Source organism: Ailuropoda melanoleuca, chromosome 2, assembly GCF_002007445.2.
Source record: "Ailuropoda melanoleuca isolate Jingjing chromosome 2, ASM200744v2, whole genome shotgun sequence".
NCBI classification, from domain to species: domain Eukaryota; kingdom Metazoa; phylum Chordata; class Mammalia; order Carnivora; family Ursidae; genus Ailuropoda; species Ailuropoda melanoleuca.
Genome location: NC_048219.1, coordinates 199,063,972 through 199,085,356, shown reverse-complemented (window position 1 = coordinate 199,085,356; position 21,385 = coordinate 199,063,972). Strand labels below are relative to the sequence as shown.

At 61.9% G+C, this 21,385-nt stretch overlaps 1 protein-coding gene across 1 annotated transcript in view; it reads right to left on the bottom strand.

Moving 5' to 3' along the window:
- ANO7 (anoctamin 7) overlaps window positions 1-21,013 on the bottom strand; it is a 25,132-nt gene extending 4,119 nt beyond the window's left edge. Inside the window, exons 1-22 of the mRNA XM_034655587.1 lie at window positions 20,969-21,013; window positions 19,601-19,712; window positions 18,584-18,641; window positions 15,968-15,970; window positions 15,668-15,807; window positions 13,722-13,829; window positions 13,000-13,136; window positions 12,178-12,235; window positions 11,376-11,486; window positions 10,431-10,596; window positions 8,965-9,055; window positions 8,158-8,254; window positions 6,824-6,967; window positions 6,617-6,754; window positions 5,902-6,000; window positions 5,715-5,817; window positions 4,941-5,052; window positions 4,655-4,709; window positions 2,997-3,094; window positions 1,743-1,888; window positions 242-447; window positions 25-167 (exon numbers count right to left, since the gene is read on the bottom strand). Of these exons, the coding sequence (XP_034511478.1) occupies window positions 25-167; window positions 242-447; window positions 1,743-1,888; window positions 2,997-3,094; window positions 4,655-4,709; window positions 4,941-5,052; window positions 5,715-5,817; window positions 5,902-6,000; window positions 6,617-6,754; window positions 6,824-6,967; window positions 8,158-8,254; window positions 8,965-9,055; window positions 10,431-10,596; window positions 11,376-11,486; window positions 12,178-12,235; window positions 13,000-13,136; window positions 13,722-13,829; window positions 15,668-15,807; window positions 15,968-15,970; window positions 18,584-18,641; window positions 19,601-19,705 (2,318 nt within the window). The 5' untranslated portion in view covers window positions 19,706-19,712; window positions 20,969-21,013. The remainder of the gene's footprint in view (window positions 1-24; window positions 168-241; window positions 448-1,742; window positions 1,889-2,996; window positions 3,095-4,654; window positions 4,710-4,940; window positions 5,053-5,714; window positions 5,818-5,901; window positions 6,001-6,616; window positions 6,755-6,823; window positions 6,968-8,157; window positions 8,255-8,964; window positions 9,056-10,430; window positions 10,597-11,375; window positions 11,487-12,177; window positions 12,236-12,999; window positions 13,137-13,721; window positions 13,830-15,667; window positions 15,808-15,967; window positions 15,971-18,583; window positions 18,642-19,600; window positions 19,713-20,968) is intronic.
- Window positions 21,014-21,385: the final 372 nt, after the last annotated feature.

The following is a 21,385-nucleotide window of genomic DNA, read 5'->3' as shown; positions in this document are numbered from 1 at the left end:
CCGCCCGCCCCGCCCCGGCCCCACCTGCACGTGCGGTTGTGCGCGGACGCGAAGGCGGGCGGGGCGCGCGCCAGCGTGAAGTTGACGAAGCCGTGGAGGTCGCGGGCGCGGGTCCAGCGGTAGTAGGCACGCGGCAGGAAGTCGGACGTGAAGGCCAGCAGGAAGGCCTGGGCGGGGCGAAGGGTCAGCGCGAGCCCGTCTGCGCGGCCCCCGCCCCGCCCCGCCCCGCCCGCGCGCTCACGTTGCTGACGACCGCCAGGTGCGCGATGCCCGCCAGGATGTGGGACCAGATGCCGATGTCCTGCGCGCGCTCGGCCACCGGGCGCCGGTACTGGCAGACGAACTTGCGCGCGTCCAGACGGACCTCCACCCAGTTGTTGAGCAGCGCGAAGAGCGGCGCAAGCGGGCACGCGGCCACGAAGATGGTGACGAAGCCGAACTGCAGCACTGCGGACGAGGGCGGTCACCGCCGGGCCCCCCACCTGCGGCCGCCACTGCCCTCCCGGAAGCCTTTGACAGCCACCCCCGCCCCGGGGGACGCTCGGGCCTGCACCTGCCGCTCCTGCCTTTGCCCCTCCGATAGACTGAGCTCCAGAGACCCCTCCCCCAGGAAGCCTCCTCTGACTGCTCACAGGGCGTGGCCGGTGTTTCTGCGGGGCTTGGACCTCCCTGTGCCCCGCCTCCCAGGTCAGGGACTCTGCAGCTCTCCTCCCCAGTGCTCAGACACCCTGTTGGGCTCATGCAGCGGCGGAAGCAGGAACCTGCTTTTGATTTGGGGGCTGGCTTCTCCATTCACCCCTCTCAGGGGAGCTTTAGGGAATGGATTTTTTTTTAAGTAATGTCTGCACCCAATGTGGGGCTTGAACTCACAACCCTGAGATCAAGAGTTGCATGCTTGTCCGACTGAGCGGGGCAGGGACCCCGGGAATGGCTTCTTGAAAGCGATTTCTGAGTCTTATGTGAGATTATGAAGGGGAGCACAGGGTCCCATTTCTTGTCTGGTGGAGTAGGGACACACGAGGTCAACCCCACTCACGTTACCATGAAAAAGCATGTGTCTCCCTCAAGAACTGTCCTACCCCCTATTATCCGTAGAACAATGGATAGTAACAATCTATGACCCTTTCTGCTTTGGCTACTGGAGAGCTCAGGGCGATGTGTTTGGTTCAGATGCCGCACCTGAGACGAGTGTGCGTGATCGATTCCCCTCCTTAATCTCTAAGTAAGACCCCGGACTTGCAGGGACAAGGACCTGTAGTACAGACGTTGCCCTCCCAAAGTGCTTCAGCCCGCATGGGGAATGAGCCACAGGCACAGGGGCCGCCAGACTAGGGCATAGTGGAGTCCAGTAAAGAGTGTGGGCCTCGAGAAGATCTCTGGGGAAAAAGATTTCCTAGGTGTAGCCCCATCTTGTGCAGGCCCTTGTCCCCACCCCCAGGGCCTGTCTCCCATGCACTCTGCTTCTCTTCTCACTCCTGCCACATGGCTCTGGCCCATGCTTGCTGGCACCCCACCCAAGGCCCCCAGGCCCTCTTCTGAACCCCTGTGCCGGCAGTGCTGCCCCTTCCCATCCTTAGCCATCCTTCCATGGGCACTCCTTTCCCCAGCCCCCACAATCTCCTTTCTGGAATCTTGGCGGGCCTGGCTCCACCAGGGACCCTGTCACCACAGGCCGAGGAACACAGATGCCTATCCTTGCCCACAGTGCTGGCCAAGGCCATGATCACTAACATGGCTCCTACCCATTTCCAGGTACTCTTCAAACAGGCCCCCACAGGGCAGAAGCTCGTAGTCGGCCTCCCAGGGCGCCTGGCCAGCTGCATCAGAAGGCCGAGCCTTCCTCTTCTTGGAGCGCAGACGGGACTTCTGCCACCAGCCCTGTAGCTTCCTGGAGGTCGAAACACCCAGGGAAATGGGCCTTGTTCTTCCAGGCCGGGCCCTGCGTGCTCCACGGTTCCAGGGCTGCAGGGGGGAAGGGTCTGGGGCCATAGGGAGGGCAGGGGCGAAGCCTCTGCAGCACAGACTAGCTGAGAGCATCTACACGGGGTGGGGGGCATCCCCTCCCCGCTCCCCTGCAGCGTCCTCTGGAAAATCAGCATTGCTCACAGAAGCTTTCTGGGGGAATGGGCTCCTCCTGGGAAGTGCAAAGCAGGTGGCAAGAGCTATGTCAAGGTTGGGAGGGGGCAAAGGAGGGCAGTTGCTGTGCCGGGGGTAGAGGGGCACATGTGTGTCGCTCCGCCATATTTGGGGTTGGGGGGACATGTACGCCTGTGGCTTTGCCATACTGCCACTTGTCCAGGCCCTGTCCCCGCCAGGTGCCGAGCTACGCCCTGCCCTTGTAATCTTGAGTTCTGCTTCCCCGTGCCAACTGTGCGGAGAAGCGAGGCTGTGCCCAGAGGGGGACGTGGGTTGGTCAAATGTCCCACAGCTACGTTTCATGGCGCCCCAGGAGAGCCAAGCTGGGAGCTGCTAGGGAGGGGAGATGGGGTGCATGGGGGATGGGAGGGTGTGCATCTTGGCTGCAGCCTGCTAAGGGGCCCAGTTGCCTTAAGGTGGGGTGCCAGTGGTGGTGGCACTGGGGAGATGGGAGGCACCTGAAGCCTGGGGCCTCCGTGCTCCTCGCTGGTGCTGCCCTGGAGGCTGGGGATGATGAGGAATGCCCCGGCCTGGCCAGCGTGGGCCGCAGAGAGATGGGCCAGCCTGGGCGGGGGTGGGCCCGCGAAGCCAGGACTCCCCTGCCACCAGAGCTGGCCCCAGGGCAAGAGGCCTTAATATGGCCCAAGCAGCAGCCGCACCGGGTGGGGTGTCGCCGAACCCCAGGCAGACGGCTGGGGCAGGCCTTCCCGCTTCCCTGCAGCTGCGGCCTTGAGGTCCAGGAGGGACCAGACCCACCGTCCCTCCACCTCTGCTCCCAGGCTGGACTGGGAACTGCTGCCCCAGACACCCCTAGGTCCCACGGCCCTGGTCGCTGCCCAGGCAGGGCGGGGTTGACTCACGGGACGAGGATCTCCCGCACGTTGTTGATGACCTGCTTGCCCACCATGATGACCAGGAGCTCCTGCGCCAGCTCGATGAGGCAGCCTCCGGCCGCGCACTACAGCAGCAGGGTTTCCGCTCAGCTCGGGGGAGGGACAGGCCTCACACCCACCTTCTGGACACCTCAAAGGTGGCCCCCTGCCATGCTGACACCTCCCTTTCGGACATGCCACGACACATTGAGGATTGCAGAGACCCTCCCTCCCTCCCTTGACCTCACCCAAGCCCCCCCGAGACTCCCCCAGGTCCAAACGGCAGACTGTGCAGAAAGATGATGGGGGTGCTGCTGTATGGTACCCCAGATTTCCTTTGGGGACCCACACAGGGTTATGTGGGGCTGACCCTAGCCTGTGGCTCCAAGGAGGACTCAGGCCCCACTAATTGGTGACCCAAGTTAAGTGACAGTTGGGCTGGGACTTTTAAAGGAGCTCCTGAGACAGCAAGCCTTGCACAGGGGTACTGAGTCAAGGGGTGTTGGGCCAACTGCAGGCATCTTCCCCAACAGGTAAGGGGAACCTGCCTGAGGGCACAGCCGATGCTGGGGAAAGCAGTGCAACGTTGTTTAAACCCCTGGATCCAGCCATACCTGACCCCACAGGGCCCGGAATGCTTTCAGTACCAGAGCCAGTGACACTCCCTTTTTTGCTTAAGTCAGTCTGAATTAGCAACTTCTTCCACTGGTCACTGAACACTGCTTAACTGATAGAGTATGTCACGCACAGTCATGCCCCTGAGTTGGGGTCCCAGTGGCCCTGTCCCTGAGAAGCCCCTCCCATCTCATGTGAAACTGGAGAGTATCCCTTAGAGGTGGCCCCTCTACAGTCAGCAATCAGGCTGGGTCACAGCCCAGACCTGCAGGAAGGAAGGAGACCTTCTCCTCGGAAAGGAGAAGAGGTGATGAGCCCAGCAGGAGCTGTGAGAGCCCCACGCGTGTCCCCCGACCCAGCACAGTGGCCTTTGGGGACTGCTCCAGGCACAGCCCTCACACTGCCCCTGGGCTCGGGCACGCCTGGCCTTCCACAGCTGAGGAACCCCATGCACAACGGCCATTTGGGGGGCGTTTATCCACAATGCCCTAGAGGGTCCAGGGCAGAGTCGGGCCCAGGGACTCATGGCAGTGACTCCCTCACTCAAGTACTTATAGGCACCCCCTTTCCGCCTGCTCCCCAGCCCCTCACATGCTTCCTGGGGTGACACCCAGAACAATTACTTGCACCCAAGTCTTTATCTTGGGGTCCGCTTGGGGGACCCACACGACAGCGATCCTGCAAGTTGTTTAACTTCCACTTAGTGAGAAAGCCTGGCTCTCACGGCAGCTTGTGCTAACGGGGCTGGGGCCAGCTGTGGGAAGAAGCCAGGGCCGCCCTGGCCACTGGCACCCAGCCGTTGAAGGTTGCCAGCCTCTGCACCCCCACTCCCCTACGGCGGCTCAGGTCCATCACTGGGGCAGGAACCTGGCTCAGGTGTGCATCAAGCCACGTGGAAACGGGGGACACGGGTAGGACACGTGGGCCTGGGGGTGGAAGTGGTGTGAGTCCCGCGGGGCTCTGGTGACTCAGGAGGCACACCTCGGGGTCTCCACGTCCACTGGTGGGTGCTGGCCTCCCCACACACTCACCTCCTCGTTGCGGACCCCAAACAAGGTGTGATAGTTGCCCGGGTATCCCACAAACCTGGAGGAGAATTGAGTCCCAAGGCCAGGAGTGAGGAGGGGCTGCCGCCCTTCCCCCTGCCGGGCCCCACGGAGGAAGCACGGGCGGACCCTGAAGCCCGGTTTGCTGGGTGAACCCAGCCAGGGCTCCTGTGCCAACCGCCCCCCTTCCCCAGGCGTCTGGACGGCACCCCAGTGCCCGCCCACGAGGGTGACCACGGGGAGAGCCATGGCCAGAGGGAGCGGCGCGGACCTGCCCTTGAAGAAGGCGACATAGATGGGCGAGGAGTACAAGTTGGCGAACTGGAAGATGAACACCTTGAGGGTAAAGGCGTCCTCGAACTGCGTCTGGGTGCGGTGCATTTCTGCAGCACAAGGGGCCTTGCTCAGTCCCCCCACGTGAGGCTGCCTCACCCAGCCGGGGCGCTGGAGGTGCCGGCGAGGGGGGTGAACAGGGGAAGTTGAAGGGGACACCTGTGTCCAGAAAAGGGGGATGACACAGCCCGCTTTTGCAGGAAGACCCTGGGCCGCTCCTCTAGGGCCCTGCCACTGCTGTCCCCACACCCGGAGTCTCTGCCTGGGACACCCGCCCCCCACCCCGAGGGCCACCCCACCCTCGCTTTCTCTGCAGCACTCCGTCCCCCCACCCATGGGCACTGAGCTCTCTGTCCCTCTCCCAGACCAGGCCGGTAGCAGACAGGAATCTGTGGAGGGACTGACCGGTTCATTTGCATTTGCCTCAGTTAATGTGGGGCAGGGAAAGGAGGGGGAGAGGCTGGTAGGGAGGGCACCAGAGAGGGGCAGGAAGAGCAGAGGCACAGCTCAGCTGTGGGGGTCTCCAGCTCCCCCCCGCCCCTCGCTGAGGCCCAGCTCCCTGCTACATAAATTGCCCCAGGGGAGGGTCCGACATGGCCCACCTGTGCCTCACTCAGACATAAGGACCCAGCAGATGGGAGAGAAAGTCATGTTCTGGTCTCCAGGGCTGGGCAGGTCCCAGGGTCAGGGCCCAGCAGCCTGGGCCACTCACCCCATCTGGTCAGGATGTGAGCCAGGGCCACGTAGATCTTGGAGAGGATGAGGATGAAGACCAGGTTCACCACCGACCCTGTGAAGCTGGCGATGCGCGAGGCCTGATGGGAATCGGTGGTCAGAGTGGAGCGGGGGATGGGTGGTCCAGAGCCTTCCACCCACCAGCTGGGCAGGTGGGGGCTCACCCAGGCTGCGAGGAGGGTGTTGTCCGACCTGGACACAAGGATGGCCATGATGGCCCGGTACAGGATGATGGACACAAGGCACATGACGACCACGGCCACCTGTGGGACAGCCAGATGCATGAGCCCCCACGCAGTGGCCTGACACCGCTGTGCCCTCTAGACCGGGCTGTGCTCTGTGGCCCTTCCTGGTGGAGGGCAGGGTGGGGGAGGGCGGGGAGGAACGTCATTCAGAATAGAGGGTGGGCATCATCCTGGGTGTTGAGGGGCCGCTGTGCATTGTTCTTGGACCCCCACCCTGCCCCCGCACCAACCAAACATTGGGAATTGCTAACATCTTGGAAGGGGAGGGAGGGTGGTCCCATCAGGAAGCCCTTTGCCTGGAAGGCAAGGCAGCCCTGTGCGGGGACCCCACCCCCTATCCTGTGCTTGAAGGATGGCCCAGGCCTGCCTCCGCGGGGAAACCTTCCCAGAGCCCCTGTCTGGCCCACACCCGCCTCTTGCAGCCTGGACTCCCTGGCTTGGCCCCAGGCTTGGCCCCCTCTCTGGAGCCCAGGGACCCAGGGGCCTTTCTGGGGGTTGTGAGAGTCTTGGGGTCACAGAGGAGGCATCGGGCTCCCAGCTTCCAGGGGAGAAGTGGTGACAAAAGGTGCCCCACATGGTCAGGAGGATGAAGACTTGACAGGGACGGAAGGCCAGGGCATCAGGCATCCCTCACCATCATCATGACCACCACGGAGCCTGCCAGCACTCGGCGCACGCGGCTTCTCTCCGGGAAGTAGGGCTCGTCCTCACCAGTGATGGGGTTCAGGGCCGTCATGGGGGCCGAGGCGGCAAACTGGGGCCGAGGCCTCTCCTGGAAGGGAGCCAGGGTTCAGCAGCGGCCCACACCCACGGGGAGAGTGGCCACTGCCTGGGGCCCCACCTCGATGTCCTCGTAGTAGGAGCAGCCCCAGCGGTAGGCCAGCGTGGCGCTCTTGCGCTTCCAGTACTCGAGGAACAGCACGGCCCACAGCGCCATGAACATGCTGAAGAAGACGGTGCCTCCGTGGTCGAAGAGCCGGCCAGCCTGCGGGGGCGGGGCGGGGTGTCCAGCTTGCTTGGGATAGTGGCCCCGTTATTCCCAGGGAGTATTCCCTTTGGGAATGGCAATGCCTCTCCTAGGCCTGCGCGTCACGGTACTTGGAAGCAGGTGGCTGGGGAGGGGTGCTGCCCCAGGGTGGCCCGCAGCCAGAGGCTCACCGCACCCAACAGATGATTAGGGGAGGAGACGCAGGACCGTCAGAGCTGGTGAGATTTTCGGACTCAGAGTTCATGCTGTAATGGGCTGAGTCTTCGGGGTGGGGGTTGGATGGGGGTGAATGTGTTTGGCACATGGGATGGACATGAAATTTTGAGGGCCAGAGGGTGGACTGTAGTGGATTGAATTGTGGGCCCCAAAGGAGATCTCCGGCTGGAATCACAGAATGAAACCGGATTTGGAGTAAAGGCCTTTGCACATGTAGCTAAGATAAGGACCTCCAGATGGCGGCACCTGGATGGGCCCTAAGCCCCATGACAGATCCTTACACAAGCAGGGGAAACAGAGCCACACCCTGGGAAAGGCCAGGGGAGGTGGTGGCAGAGGTTGGAGGGACACAAGCCAGCCGACACCAAAGACGCCTGCAGCTCCCGCACACTAGGAGAGCGGCGTGGAACAGCTTCTGCAGAAGCAGCCCAACGGCACCCCCATCCTGGACTTGTGGCCTCCAGGACTGTGAGAAAACAGGGTTCTGTTGTCTTAATCATTTGGGACAGCAGCCCTAGGAAGCCGGTTCAGATGGGGTCCCAGAGGTGTGTCAAAGTGTGTCTGGTCCGAAGGTCCATCCTGGGCACCAGGTCTCCAGGCCCACGTGTGGGGAATGCAGGCAAGGCCACGAGGCCACTGTTCCCATGGAAAAGGGGACGTGCCCAGGCAGTGTGCGGGGCTCCGGGACTCCAATGTGCCTCCTGCCTCCTGCTCAGTCTCTCCCTGAGAGTTTCAGGGCTTGTCTGCCCTGGCAGGTCTTGCCGTTAACCTTGGCAGGTTATGCATAACAACAAGGAGAAGAGAGCTAAAACACGGACACCCATCCAGGTGGGAACATTGCTACAGAGGTGAGATAGCTCACAGGGGCAAGAGGGTGTCTGCCTTCAGTGGTGCGGGGCTGGGGTTATAGACGGGGCAAGACCAGAAGCCAGGGGAGCTGTCTTCCTCACCTGGCCCACTTGGCTCCGTACCCGGACCAGGGTGCACGCGCTGGAGAGCAGCCAGAACGGGCAGTCGAGGCAGAGTGGGCACATCTCAAAGCTTTCCTCGCTATTGCATAGCTCCTGCCTTTGGGGCACAGGGACGGGTTGCAGGAGCCATGGGGGCGGCCCCCCATCAGTCCCACGCCTCGCCCTCTCCCTCTCCACCACGGCAGGCTCAGCATTTCTTTTTAAAAAGTAGTTTTAGGGGCGCCTGGGTGGCATAGCGGTTGAGCGTCTGCCTTCGGCTCAGGGCGTGGTCCCGGCGTTATGGGATCGAGCCCCACATCAGGCTCCTCCGCTATAAGCCTGCTTCTTCCTCTCCCACTCCCCCTGCTTGTGTTCCCTCTCTCGCTGGCTGTCTCTATCTCTGTCAGATTAATAAATAAAATCTTTAAAAAAAAAAAAGTAGTTTTAGACTACATGCAATGATAATTTTTGGGTTAACTTTTTGAAGTTTTAGCTCCATAATGAAGTAAAAACCACGCCCATTTACTTATAAGAAACACTTACTCTATTATAAGAAGCAAGGTGAGTACCAATAAAATTAGCCCAGGAGCCTACCTGTCCAGCTGTGTCAGCCCAGGAGCCTACCTGTCCAGCTGTGTCAGCCTGGGAGCCTACCTGTCCACCTGTGTCAGCCTTCCAACCAGATCTACAGGAGGGCAGGGATGTGCTCGGTGCTCACCTCCGTCCCCAGCTTTGCACAGGGCCTGGCTCCTGTGGGTCCCCCAACCATACACACCCCCTCCAGAGCCACAGGGCAAGTGCTGGGAGCTGAGAGGAGAGGGCACTTACGTGGGTATGTCTGAGAACACCAGGAAGCAGCCCACCAGGAACACCAGAGTGCCCACTGCCGCTGCCGGCAGGAGCCAGCCTGTGTAGAACCCTGCAGGGGCAGCACCAGGGTTGGCCATCGGGACCGGGTGGAGGAAGCCTGCAAGTCAGCTCAGTGCCCCGTGGGCCTGTGTAGCCAGCGCTGAGCTAAGCACTGGGTGGGGGTCTGCTCAGCCACCCTTGTCCCTCGGGCACCCCCATCCGGCCAGCAGAACCTCAGACCTTCTGGGAGGAAGCCAGCAAGGAACAGTGCTCAGGAATATCCCCTGGCAGCTCTGAACCAGCTCCACTCCTGGCCTCTGCCCTGGCCTCTGCACCCCCTACCATTGACTTTGGCCCCCGACTCCCCAGGGCTCCTGGACATCCCTTTCCTAAGTCCCATTTGCCTCTACCCACTGCGCCCGGGATGGACGTCCCGTCCCTGGGAGGCACACAGCCCACTGCATTCCAACCCGTGAGACAGACGGGGGTCCAGTCTGGATGCTTCCCTGCCCCCGCAGCCCACCCCACCATAGCCAGGTCCCTCAGTTACCCCCAATCCCTCCAGCGGACGCCCCTCAGCCTCCCATGGGTCTAGCCCAGCCCCCGGCGTGGTGTCCTGCCTCCAGGCCCACTCTGCATCAGCCAGAGTGACGCCTGGTCTGGAAGCCCGATGAAGAGCCTGTCCTCCTGCCCTTTGCGGCCCTCCAGCCTGGCTTCACTGTCCCCTGGCCCTTGCTTCTCCTGGCCCCGAGAGGGAGCCTCGGGGTCCTCACACATAGGCTGCCCCCTCCCTATCTGGGTCCACAGTGGCTGTGGGTGGCGTCTCCTGTGTCACCCATGGCTGGTGCGCTCATGAGGGCAGGGTCCCTGCAAATGCACAGCACCCCAGCATGGCTAGCCTTCTGAGCAGACGCGTGCGTGCATCCCCGAAGGACTGCCCAGGCCCAGGCAGGAGGGCACACTGCTGTGTTTGGGGATGAGAAAGGACTTCAGAAGGGGAGGCAATGGTGCTGCACCGGGGCTGGGGCCAAAGCGAGCCTGTGAGGGGGGCGGGGAGTCCAGGGCTGCCCAGGGCAGAAGGTCATTCCGAAGGTGCCAGCCTGCCTGGGTCCCGGGCAATGGTGACCTCCGCCGTTAGGGAGTCCTGCAGTGGTTCAGGGCTTCACAGGCCACAGCTGGTGGGCTGGGGACACTGGGGGCTGAGTCAAGAGGGGCTCTACCTGCAGAAGGGGGTTCCCAGTCCCTCCCTAGGGCGTGCGGAGGGCCCCAGAAGGGCCACAGTATATTACGGGGGCTGGCAGTGGCTGGGCGGGGGTAGGGCTGGGAGTCGGGAAGCGTCTTCCTTGGGGGCTCAGCGTGGCTCCCCTCTGGGGGGGCACGGGGTAGCAGCCTGAAGACCGAGTTGGGGGTGCGGCGGTTGGGAGGGGCAGCGGGGCAGCACTCACCGAGCCAGGCGAAATAGAGGGCCACCTTCTCCCCGAAGTACCTGCGGGCGTGGTCTAGAGGCTGGTACTTGTTCCACTTGCACCAGCGAGCCCAGAACTGGAACAGGACCTGCCTTTGGGTGAGGCGCGGGGCCTGCGGGCCCTCTGGGGGCGTCCGGAACGGGCCCTGTGGACAAGAAGCCGTCCCTGGAGAGAGCCTGGCTGGCCTGGGCGACACTACCGCACCCTCCCCGAGGTGTGGGACCCGAGTGCTGCTTGAGGGAGGGAAGGGTGACGTTGGGGGACCAGGGAGCCATGAAGACCTCTCTGAACAAGGGGCATCTGAGTGGAGCCCCTCAGCCAAGGCTCCTGGGGTCCAAGACCAGGGCAGGGAAGGTGGGGCCAGAGCAGGCGGGGCCAGCTGTGCCTCCCAGAGAATGACGGCGCCGTCAGCGGTGGGGGGGGGGGGGCACCGGGTATTCCCACCCATGTCCCCACGGTCACGCAGTGGTGGGTACAGGCCTGCCCTGCCCCACCACCCCTTTGTGCAGCTCTGAGGACTCATGGTGGGCCCTGTGTACGAGGGCCCAGACCCACATGGTGGGCATTTTGTCAAGGACACTGGTCAGGCTGATAGGTGCCCCTTCCCCGTACTGCTCTCTTTACCTGGCTTCGTGAGGGGCACAGGAGACCCCACTGTCTTCCCTAATATGGAAACTGCCCAGGGAGAGAGCCACCGGGCCGGTCACATGACAAGGAGGGTGGCATCTGGCCATCCACAGCTTCAGACAGGCCACTGCATGGCCCAATGCCACCACAGGTGTGCTGCTGATCCCGGAGCGACCACCCATCTGACCACAGCTGCCTAACACGGAGGGCAGAGCCCTGGGGTCCTCCTTGGCCAGGAACTCACCCTCACACCCAGGCCAGAGCCCCCCATCCCAACAACCAACCCTCTGGTCTCACATCATGCAGAGGGAAGGCCGCGCTGAAGACGCCCTCTGCCAGCAGCTGGTCGATCCCGAACAGCCCTTTCTTCTCGTGGCCGTATGGGGTCTTGGCCAGGATGGCAAACAGCTGTGGGTGGCGGGCGTGGCCCAGTTACCTGTCATGCGGCAGCAGGGCAGGACCGAACGGCCCACTCAGCTCCTGGCTGAGCCCTCTGCTGACAGTGACCGTACTGCACGGGCCCAGCTCTCGCTCCTGCAGCCCCACGCACCACAATCCCACCTTAGAAACGCTGACACCTTGGCCAGAGTCACCGGACTCACAGGACTCAAGGCCGGATCTGAACCCAGGCCCTGGCCCTGCGCAGCCCGCTCCCAGCCCATACTCTGGGCAGGAGTCAGCCTCCATCTGGGTGCCTGCGTCAGGGGTGGGCACTGCCTCTGCCCCGGGTAGCCCACAAGGCCTTGTGCCCTTCGGTGGTCAGCAGGGAGCTCTCCCGGGCAGGCCTGTCCTTCTGTCTTTCCCCACTACAGGCATTGGAACGGGCCTCGTGGAACAGCCTGTCTGAGGGATGCTGTGGGTCCACTCTGGCCCTCGGTCCCCTTCCCTGCCAACCAGCAGGACCCACGCCCACCTGGGCCCTGGGGCTCCTGGAGGGGTGCTGAGCAGGGTCTCTACGGTGCAGTGAGCCGGGGGCAGCCTGGAAGCCTCCAAACCCCAGCCCTGAGGGGCCCCCAGTGCTCTGATCACACAAGAGCCTTCCTGTGTCCATGGAGGCCTCTGTTCCCAGCTCGGGGCCACAGCGGGGACCCCCACTCACAATTTGGTGCCTCTTGGTGCTGGCGAAGAAGGTGTCTTGGTTGTCACTCCCGAGGAACCTGTGGGGTGTGGAAGTTCAGAGCTCTAGCACCTGCAGGGGCACACTCACGGGAGTGCACATGGAAAGGGCACACTCGTGGCCTCATCCCACACCATCGACTCCTTTCTGGAGGCAGGAGGTCACAGTAGGTTCTCTAGACAGCCCAGAGACCCCCCACACAGGCTGGGCAGAGGGCAAGGTGGTGGGGGAGCCTTCCACGTGCCCCCCCGGCTCTGAGCACGGGATCAACGGCCTCATGGGTGGTGTCTGGAGGTGGCCTGTGTGGACGGACGATGGGCCCCAGGATCTTGGGAAGTCCCCCAGGCCTGGAAGGAGGTGTTCAGCCTGGGCAGTGAGACTCCCTGGGAGTCCTCAGTGCTGGTCACCGACACGGGTCCCCACCACCCCCGACATTAGCCTTGTCTGCAGGCTGGGGCTGTACCATGCACACGGACGGGGCCCCCCTCCGTGTCCGCCTTGGAAGCGAGGCACTTGGCCCCGAAGACCCTGCCCACCCACCGCAGACCTGAGGCTGAGCAGGAAACAGCCCTGAGTGTCCGGCCAGGTTTGGGGGATGTTTGTCCCCCAGCACACCCCGACTAGCAAACCACGTGGCCCACTTGAGAGGCATGTCCCCCATTGGAAGCTCCAGGGAGGGAGAGCCAGGGGAGGGGCGCCATGTTTGAGCTCACTCAGCCCCTGAGCCTCGCGTGGACGCATTCGGCCAGTTCTCTGTGGCGGGAGAGGCAGTCTGGCCGGGCTCGGCGGGGGCCCCAGTCTCACCTTGACAGCTTGCTCACTTTGAACTGGCAGGAGTAATACTCGGGGGGCACGTCAGGCACGTCCTCCTGCAGGATGTTGGGGATGCCCAGCCACGCGAGCAGGCCCGCCGACCAGTTGGAGGCCTGGTTGGGCAGCTCCTGGAAGGCATCGTCACCCGGCTCCCACTCTCGAGCGGACGCGGACACGGAGGCCGAGTCCAGGCCGTGGGGCGGGGGTGTGAGGGTGGGCCGAGTGGGCAGCAGGTGAAGGGCTCCAGCAGAGGGAGCCCACCTGCCGTCCCCTGCCATCCCCCGCCCTGCTGCGGACCCTGTGGGGAGAGACCAGGCCAGCCCCCGCCCCTCTCAGCCTCGGGCCTCAGGGCTGCTTTGCTGGTCGGTTTGAGGCCCAGAGCCCCTCCAGGCAGGAAGAGACAAGAGGCCGGCCACGTCTTTGTCCACCCTCGCACCACGATGGTCAGAGGGAGCCGGCACAGTGGGCAGCACAGCGGCCCCCCCCCCCAGCAGGTCACCTGAGCTCAGCTGGCAGGGTGGGGCTGGCCCTCAGCGGGTGGCGGGGGAGGGGTGGTCTGGGCCTGGAGGAGGGACACACTCCCCAGCTCTGCTGAGCCCACCCTGGCTGCCCACTCGGGGCACGGAGATTGGGGTGGGAGGGGCCCTCAAGGACACTGAGTGGGGCGTCTCCAGGGTGGTCGGCACTGTGGGGGACCCCGGGCCCACGCGTACCTGCAGGGGCAGCTTCAGGCGCAGGTCCTCCGCGTAGTAACAGAGCACGGCCCAGGGGGCGCTGAGGAGGACGTAGTGCACGGCGCCTGCCTCGTCCTGGACGTCGTGCTGCGGGGACCAAGGGGTGCGTGACAGCCTGCGGGGCGTGTGCGGGGTGCACCTGTGTGTGTGTGTGTGTGTCCATTCCCACTCCTAGGGAAGACAGATGTCTCTGTCGCCGTGGTAACGGCGCCCCAGCTGTCGGATGAATGGCACGTGCTAGTGCGAGCGCACCGCCAACGCCAAGCAGGCCGTGAGCATGGCCGCCGGGAGGCCAGCCATCGGACGGACGGCCCCCCAGCACCAGTGTGACCCCACGGGCCACTTGCTGAGACTGCCCGCCCCACCCCGCTCTCCTGACTTAGGGAGGCAGTCGAGTCAGCGTTTGGTTTGCAGACAGTGAATGACGGTCTTGGCCTTTGACAAGTCACGGGACATCCGTGTTATGCGTGGACATGTGGAAGTGTACACGTGTGTAAGTGGGCATGACTCTTCACATGTGTATGCATGTGTGCAGACGTGTGGCAGGAACTCCTGGAGCCCTGAGACGGGGACTTGCAGCGGCTCTGCCCCATGTATGCGGGTTTCCAAAACTCCTGCGTAGTCCGGTGGCCGCCAGGCCCCGCCGTCACAGCAGGCTGGCTTCCCCAGATGCGCATGCCCAGGCCCGCCCGGGGCCGCGGGAGCAGACACACCGGCACGGGACCCGCTCGGCGCTTCCGGCACCCTCAGCCGGTCGTGCTGTGTGCCCACAACTGCCCTCTAGCCTGTCCCCGCTGTCCCCGTGCTGGTCCCCCTGCAGCCCCCACGAAAGGGAAGCTGCCCAGCTGGATGAAGTTTCTGCCAACTCATGTGGCCACGCCGAGGAGCTTTTTCCACAACAAAGGGGCGGCATCTTTTCAACCCACCCACCAGACTGCCAGGTGGATCCAAACTCGAAGGGGAGGGGTGTTGGCTCTGGAGCCTGACCCCGCTGGGGATACGTTGGTCCGCGGCTCTGGCCCCGGGGAGGCGCGTCAGGGGCGGGGAAGGCGAGCACAGCACACAGCTCTCCCCGCGAGGACCACTCGTGAAGGGGCTGCATCCACACGGGGAGCTCCCTGAGCGGGGACGGTGGCCCGGCAGCGGCCACACCGCCCACAGGGGTGCATCTCAGAGCCTCGGCCCCGGCCCCGGGAGCTGGCTGAGCACGGTCCTGCTCGATCGAGTTCAAACAAAACCAAGCTGCATTGTTTGCAACATCGAGTTGGAGCTAAGACGATAGAGACACGTGAAAACGCGAGGAACATCAAATCCAGGACTGGCTTACTCTGGGCAGGGAGAGGACACCTGACGGCAGGGACTGTTCCCGGGCCAGGGAGGGCGGTGGGAAGGGTGGGCGGAGGACACACAGGGCAAGGCCTCGGGGATGAGGCGACGTGAAGGGTGTGGGGCGTGCAGCGAGATGGACGAGGCCTCAGGGCTGCATCCCCCACCGGCCAGAGCCCCGCGCAGCCGCACACACGCTCTGCTGCGGCTGGATGTGTGCTCCGTGGGGTCACTGTGACAGAGGACACAGTCCGGGCAAGGGGCTGCTTTAGCTGCTGAGCTCTGTACACGCACACTGCCGTCAGCACAAGGGTTACGCCTGGGCACACCGACGCGGACAAACCGGGACGCAGTTCTGAGCTTTCAGGTGGGTCTGAAGGGCTCTGGCTCCCAGGAGTGCCTGGCTGTGCGAGCGTGCATGTTGCGCTGGCCTGTGGTCAGTGGTTCCACAGCCACGGGGAGCTCGCCGAGGGGTGGGGCACCCAGCAGGACTTTGGTGCTTGGTTTGTTCCCGGCCTCTGGACCCCATGCCCTCGGGCCTTGTCGGGAAGGTCATGGTGCATCGAACAGTTGCAGAGCCCACCACTGACCCCAGGTACCTGGTCCACACATAGCCCAGCTGCGCGGAGGTTATCCAGAAAGGTCTTCCTCCAGGCCGCGTGTGTGTCTGTCTTGTCCCGGGTGGCGCTGTCCTGCTGCTGACCCAGCCTCAGGTCTTCCTCCCAAACAAGGACAAAGTCTGCCAGGAACCAACAGGGACAGAAGCCAGGGCTGGCATCCCAGCTGGGACGCTCAGCTTCCTGGTGGGAAGAAGGAGCCAAGCTCTCAGACATTTGACCTTTTGCTCTGTGTCTCCCTCCCAGCCCTCGCTCTGGTCCTGGTCAGGGCTGGGTGGGCACCGGCTAATGGGAGGGGCTGCAGAGGGGCTGGGGCTTGTTCCTGAGAATGCTGTGTGGCTCCCGGCTCTGCACCGCCCACAGGGGCCTTTAAGGACTCTGAGTGCAAGGCGCCATCAGAATTCACTCCCTGCCCATCAGAATTCACTCCCTGCCGTAGGGAACTGTGAAGGCTGGACAAAATGTGGGAAGCCCCTGCTTTTCTGACATGTGCAAGAAGGAATCAACACACCACAAGGAGTAAATAAATAGGTAAATAGCAAAGTAAAACTATTTCTACTTACAGATGACACGATCTTATATATAGAGAATCCAAAGGAATTCACAACGAAATCATTAGAACTAATAACAGGCTTGGCAAAGTTGTGGATACAAGATCAGCATACGGAAATCAGTTGGGTTTCTTTTTTTTTTTTTTTAAAGATTTTATTTATTTATTTGACAGAGATAGAGACAGCCAGCGAGAGAGGGAACACAAGCAGGGGGAGTGGGAGAGGAAGAAGCAGGCTCATAGTGGAGGAGCCTGATGTGGGGATCGATCCCATAACGCCAGGATCACGCCCTGAGCCGAAGGCAGACGCTTAACCGCTGTGCCACCCAGGCGCCCCTCAGTTGGGTTTCTATACCATAGTGATAAAGAAGCTTACAATGAAATAAGGAAACTGCTTCTATTTATAGCAGCACCACAAATAAAATATTGACAGACAAATTTAACAAAAACTGTGCAAGACTCGATACTTTGAAAACCACCAAACATTGTTAAAATAAATTGAGGAAAATGAGCATGAATCAGGAGATGATTATTATAACGATAGCATTGCTCCTGGAATTAATCTACAGATTCAACACAATCCTATCAAAATCCCAGCTGCTTTTTTGTGGGGTTTGTGTGTGTGTGTTTTCAGAATATGACAAGTCTAAAATTCATTTGGAAATACAGGAGACCCAGGATGAACAAAACAATGTTGAAAACGAAGAACAAAATTGTAGGACTCACACTTTTTGACTTCAAAACGTAACAGGAAGGGAGAATAACCAAGACAGTGGGTACTGGTAGAAGGACAGACATACGATCAATGAAACGTACTTAAGACTCTGAAAATAAGCCCATGTATTTACGGTTAATCCATTTTTTTTGTTTTTTGTTTTTTTACAAAGGGGCACTACAGTTCAATAGGAAAAAAATAGTGTTTTCAGCAATTGGTGAGGGGACAAGTGAGTATCCAGATTGAAAAGAATGAACGTGGACCCTACCTCACACCATACACCAAGTGGAGTTAGGTCATAAGATAAAGATCGTAGACCTAAGTGTAAGAACCGGAACAATAGATCTCTCAGGAGGAAACAGTTGTACGTCTTCATGACCTGGTTTAGGCCATGATGTCTTAGATATGACACCGAGAGCTTAGCAGGAAGAGCTGAGACTGAGGGACTTCATCACAATTAAAAAGCTACATGCTTCAAAAGCACCACCAAGAAAGTGAAGAGTAACTCGGAGAGTGGGAGACAGTATTAGCAGATCCTGTGTCTCATAAGGAGCCTGTATGTGATATATATAAAGAACGTTTTCAACTCGACACCACAAAGACAAACAGCCCCGTTTAAAATGGGCAAAGATTTTGAATAGACGTTTTTCTGCCGAACTAAGACAAGTGGCCAATAAGCTGGTGAAGAGATGCTGGGTATCGTCAGCCACGAGGGATTCACAGATCAAAACCACAGTGAGATGCCACTCGGTCCTCGCTAGGAGGACTCATCAAGGCAGAGAGCAGGACCGCTCGGGGTGACGCGGAGAAACCGTGGCGTTTATGAAGTGGTAACGGTCACTCTGGAACGCACAGCTGGGCAGTTTCTCGAGAGTGTTCAACATTGAGTCGCCATGTGACGCTGCTGTCCCACAGTGCCCTCAAAGGCATATGCCCCAGAAAAGAAATGCGTCCCCACGAGATCTGGGGCACGAATGTTCACTGCTGCTGCGTTATTCACGTGAGCCACGGAATGGGAGCCACCAGAATACCCAGCACCTGTGCTTTCGGGGAGACACCCGCAAGTGGGGTTGCCGGCTCACCGGGCGGCTCTAGGTCTCACTTTCAGGAGCCGCCGCCCTGCTCCCGTTCCCACCAGCAACGCCTGAGGGTTCCAGTTTCTTCACGTCCTTGCTGACACTTGCTATTTTCTGTTTTATTTTATTATTTTTAGTAGTCGCTGTCCCGATGGGTGTGAGGTGAGGGTGTCTGCTCTCTGGGGCTTGGGAGGCGGCAGCAGGTGGGGGCGGCGAGGCCCTGGGGAAGGGGTGGGCTTGCCTTCTTCTGGAGATGGGAGCAGGAGAGTGGTGGGCGGCCTCGGCCCCCCGGGAGCCCCTCCAGTCCCGCCCCCTCAGGAGGGACCCCCCTCCCAACCGGATCCAGCTCCCCAGCTGTGTTCTGCTCACCGCCAGGCCCTCACTGCAACCCGGGCACAGCATGGACACCAGGGCTGGTGCAGGAGATAGTGCTGGGTGGGGGAGGGGCGGCCTGTTCCTGGGGATGGTTGACCAGCCGCCACCCGTGGGCATCCCATCTGGGTCTCCACCCCCAGGACTAACATGGGCACGGCTGTCAGACACTGGGAGGGGCTCACCTATTTGGGGCTTGGAAGGGCTCCCCACCCTGTGGGCGGCCTCCTGCTGTCCGTTCAGCTGGAAGGAAAGGAAGAGGCGTGGCTGCATTCTGACCCCGATGACTCCTTCACATTCTGCCACCCCCCAACCTCAGCCCCCCCCACCCAGGGACACAGATGGACGAGCAGAGGATGCAGCCACTGTGTGTGGGCACACCAGTTCCCAGACGCAGGCACATCGAGGGCTGAGGCCAGCCTCATGCCCCTCGGCCTCCCGAAGGCCACATGGGTCTCCAAGCACCTGGCTGGGCTGTGGGCAAGGGTCAGGCTTGTGGGTGGCATGGGCAGGACCCAGGGGTGCCCACAACTGAGGGCCTCCAGCAGCTGGAGGAGAGCCAGACAGCCCCCGAAGTGGCTCTGCACACAGGCTAGAGGCGGTCACGGGGCCCAGAGGGTGGGATCACTTGGGCTTTCTAGAAGGTCCAGGTGACCCCCGGGAAGGTAACAAAACACCGTGGACACAGCTGACGTCCTCAGCCCTCCTCTGGGGCAGGGGCTGTTGGGGGTTTGCCCCCTCCCAGGCCATGTCCATGCTTTGCACACGTCAGAACACGGCATTTTAAGGAGCATTTCTGTGTTTAAGCTTCAGGACACGATATGCATCCCTCTAGCTTTCCTTCACTCCAGTGGGACCTGGCCTGTCCCTGGCTGCGCCCGGCCTCTCGCCTAGCCTGTCCTTGGGGCTGTCTGCACATCCCCAGGGCCGGTGAGTTCGGTGGTGACCTGGGAGCCTCCCCCTTCCTGTCACCAGGGCAGCTCGAGGGCATCGGGTGAGGGCAGCGGGAAGACACCATGGCCACGGTCCCTGAGTCCGTGCCCGCTGGGGGTCCCAACTGGGGCTGTTATCTTCCGGGACTCTGAGTCTCATGGGGGGGGTGGGGGTCCAGGCCCGGGCAGGGAGAGACCCCCTAAATCCACTGTGGACTATAGGCCTGGGTCCCAGGGAGGGGAGGCGAGAGGCTGCCTCCTCAGCTTTACCTCTGAGGTGTTGGCTGTGCTCCCGTACGAGTCGCCATTCTCGACCCCGGGGGCCATGTCGATCAGGATGGTACTGTCCTCCTCCTGGGCCTGTTTCCGCAGCATCCCGCTCCTGCAGCCACAGCACCAGGCAGGCACGTGAGATGTGGTCCCCGTACTGCCACGCAGCCCACGTGAACCCACTTTGCTGGGGAGGGCACAGGCTGGAGCAACAGCCAGGGTGGGCGCCAGGCCAAGCTGTCCCACCTGGAAGCACAGGATGGGCCCTGCCATGGGCCTCCAGCTCCAGGAGCCGACCAAGGAGAAGGAGGGAGGGTTTGTGAGACTTGGCCCAGCAGCGGTCTGTCTGTCTACCTGTCCAGTGTGTGCCTACCTCCCTCTCAGTCCTGCCTGGGGTGGTGAGGCCTGAGGGGGCACAGAGGGGTGGGCTCAGAGACCCCCTCTTCTTTCTGCTCCCCCCCCCCCAGGAGGAGCAGATGATACTCTTTAATAGAGACGAGGCGCCATCAGGGAGGCTGACCTGGCCACACTGACCCTGCGTCCTCCTCATCAGGCCTCTGGATCACTCTGTGGGGAGGTCAGGCGCCACTGTTCCGTTGACAGGTTGGCAAAGTGGGGCAAAGAGCAAGAGGAGCCCTGTGGCCCGCAAGGGGGGGGTTGGAGAGGAGGCTGGCCGTCTTCCCCAGCACCGGCGATGAGGACCGTCAGCAGCCGCGGAGGCTGGGAGGGCGGAGGGTGGAGAAGCCACAGGAGGCTGGAGGGACAGCTCAGCGAGGCCAGAGAGCCCGAGCCCCAGAGAGGCAGGGGTGTGAGCCTGCAGCCCCTGACTGTCCTCCAGGTTCCAGAAGGCCCAGAGCCCGGGCGTCATGACACAGTCCCTTGTACAGCCCAGTGTGGGCCCTGGGGCATTTCTGGAGGAACATTCTCAAGAATTCGAAGTCCGCTGGCAGCCTTCGGGGCTGCTGAACACCTGCTGTAGTGAGCGGTGGGGGGGGGGGGGCGGGGGCAGGGCGGTGTCCCCTCTGAGCTCTCTGTGCAGAGGGGATGGGGCAGAGGATGCCTGAGCCACAAGGGCCACAGAAGGGACCTGCCCCATAGTGGGCCCGCTGGAAGGGTGGGAAAACGGGGGTTCCCTAGGGCCGGAGGTGCTCTGCCCAAAGGCACCCTGAGCACCTGGCCTTTCTCACCACCCCCCACCCCCGCCAGGGCCAGGCAGGCCTCGAGGGCGCCAGGGTGAACCTTGGAGCTTCTAGCTGCAGTTCAGGGTACTTGGAGCCCCGATGGGCAGAGGGTGCTCACCCAGCCTCCCAGGAGTCCATCTCCCCACCTTCCACCCCGTGGCCCTTGCATCACAGAATGGGTTCCCACCTGGCACGGCAGCTTCCGGAAGAGGCCTCCAAGGTCGTGGACAGCCTTCCAGCACGAGCCTGGTCTGGTCCAGACCCGTAGGCAGAGAACTGGGAGGGACCGTGTCCTTGCGGCCCTGCCCAGGTGGGGATGGCCACTCACAAGTCCTCACCTTGCCTGGCAAATGGGCAGGAGAGGGGACTGGCATAGCCGGCTGGCCGGGGGCAAGGTCTCCCAGCTCCTGGAACAGGATCTGCCTTTGTTTGAGAAGGGGGTGTGGGGCTCTGGGTCTGCAAACAGAGGCAGCCCATTTTCCTAGAGCCTTTCCACGTCCCACATGCAAATGCCACTGCCCTCCCAGCAAAGGACACCAGTCATCCTTCTCCCCTGATTTACTTAGGGATATCAGCTGTCAGCTGCTGCTGTGGACGGTTCGGG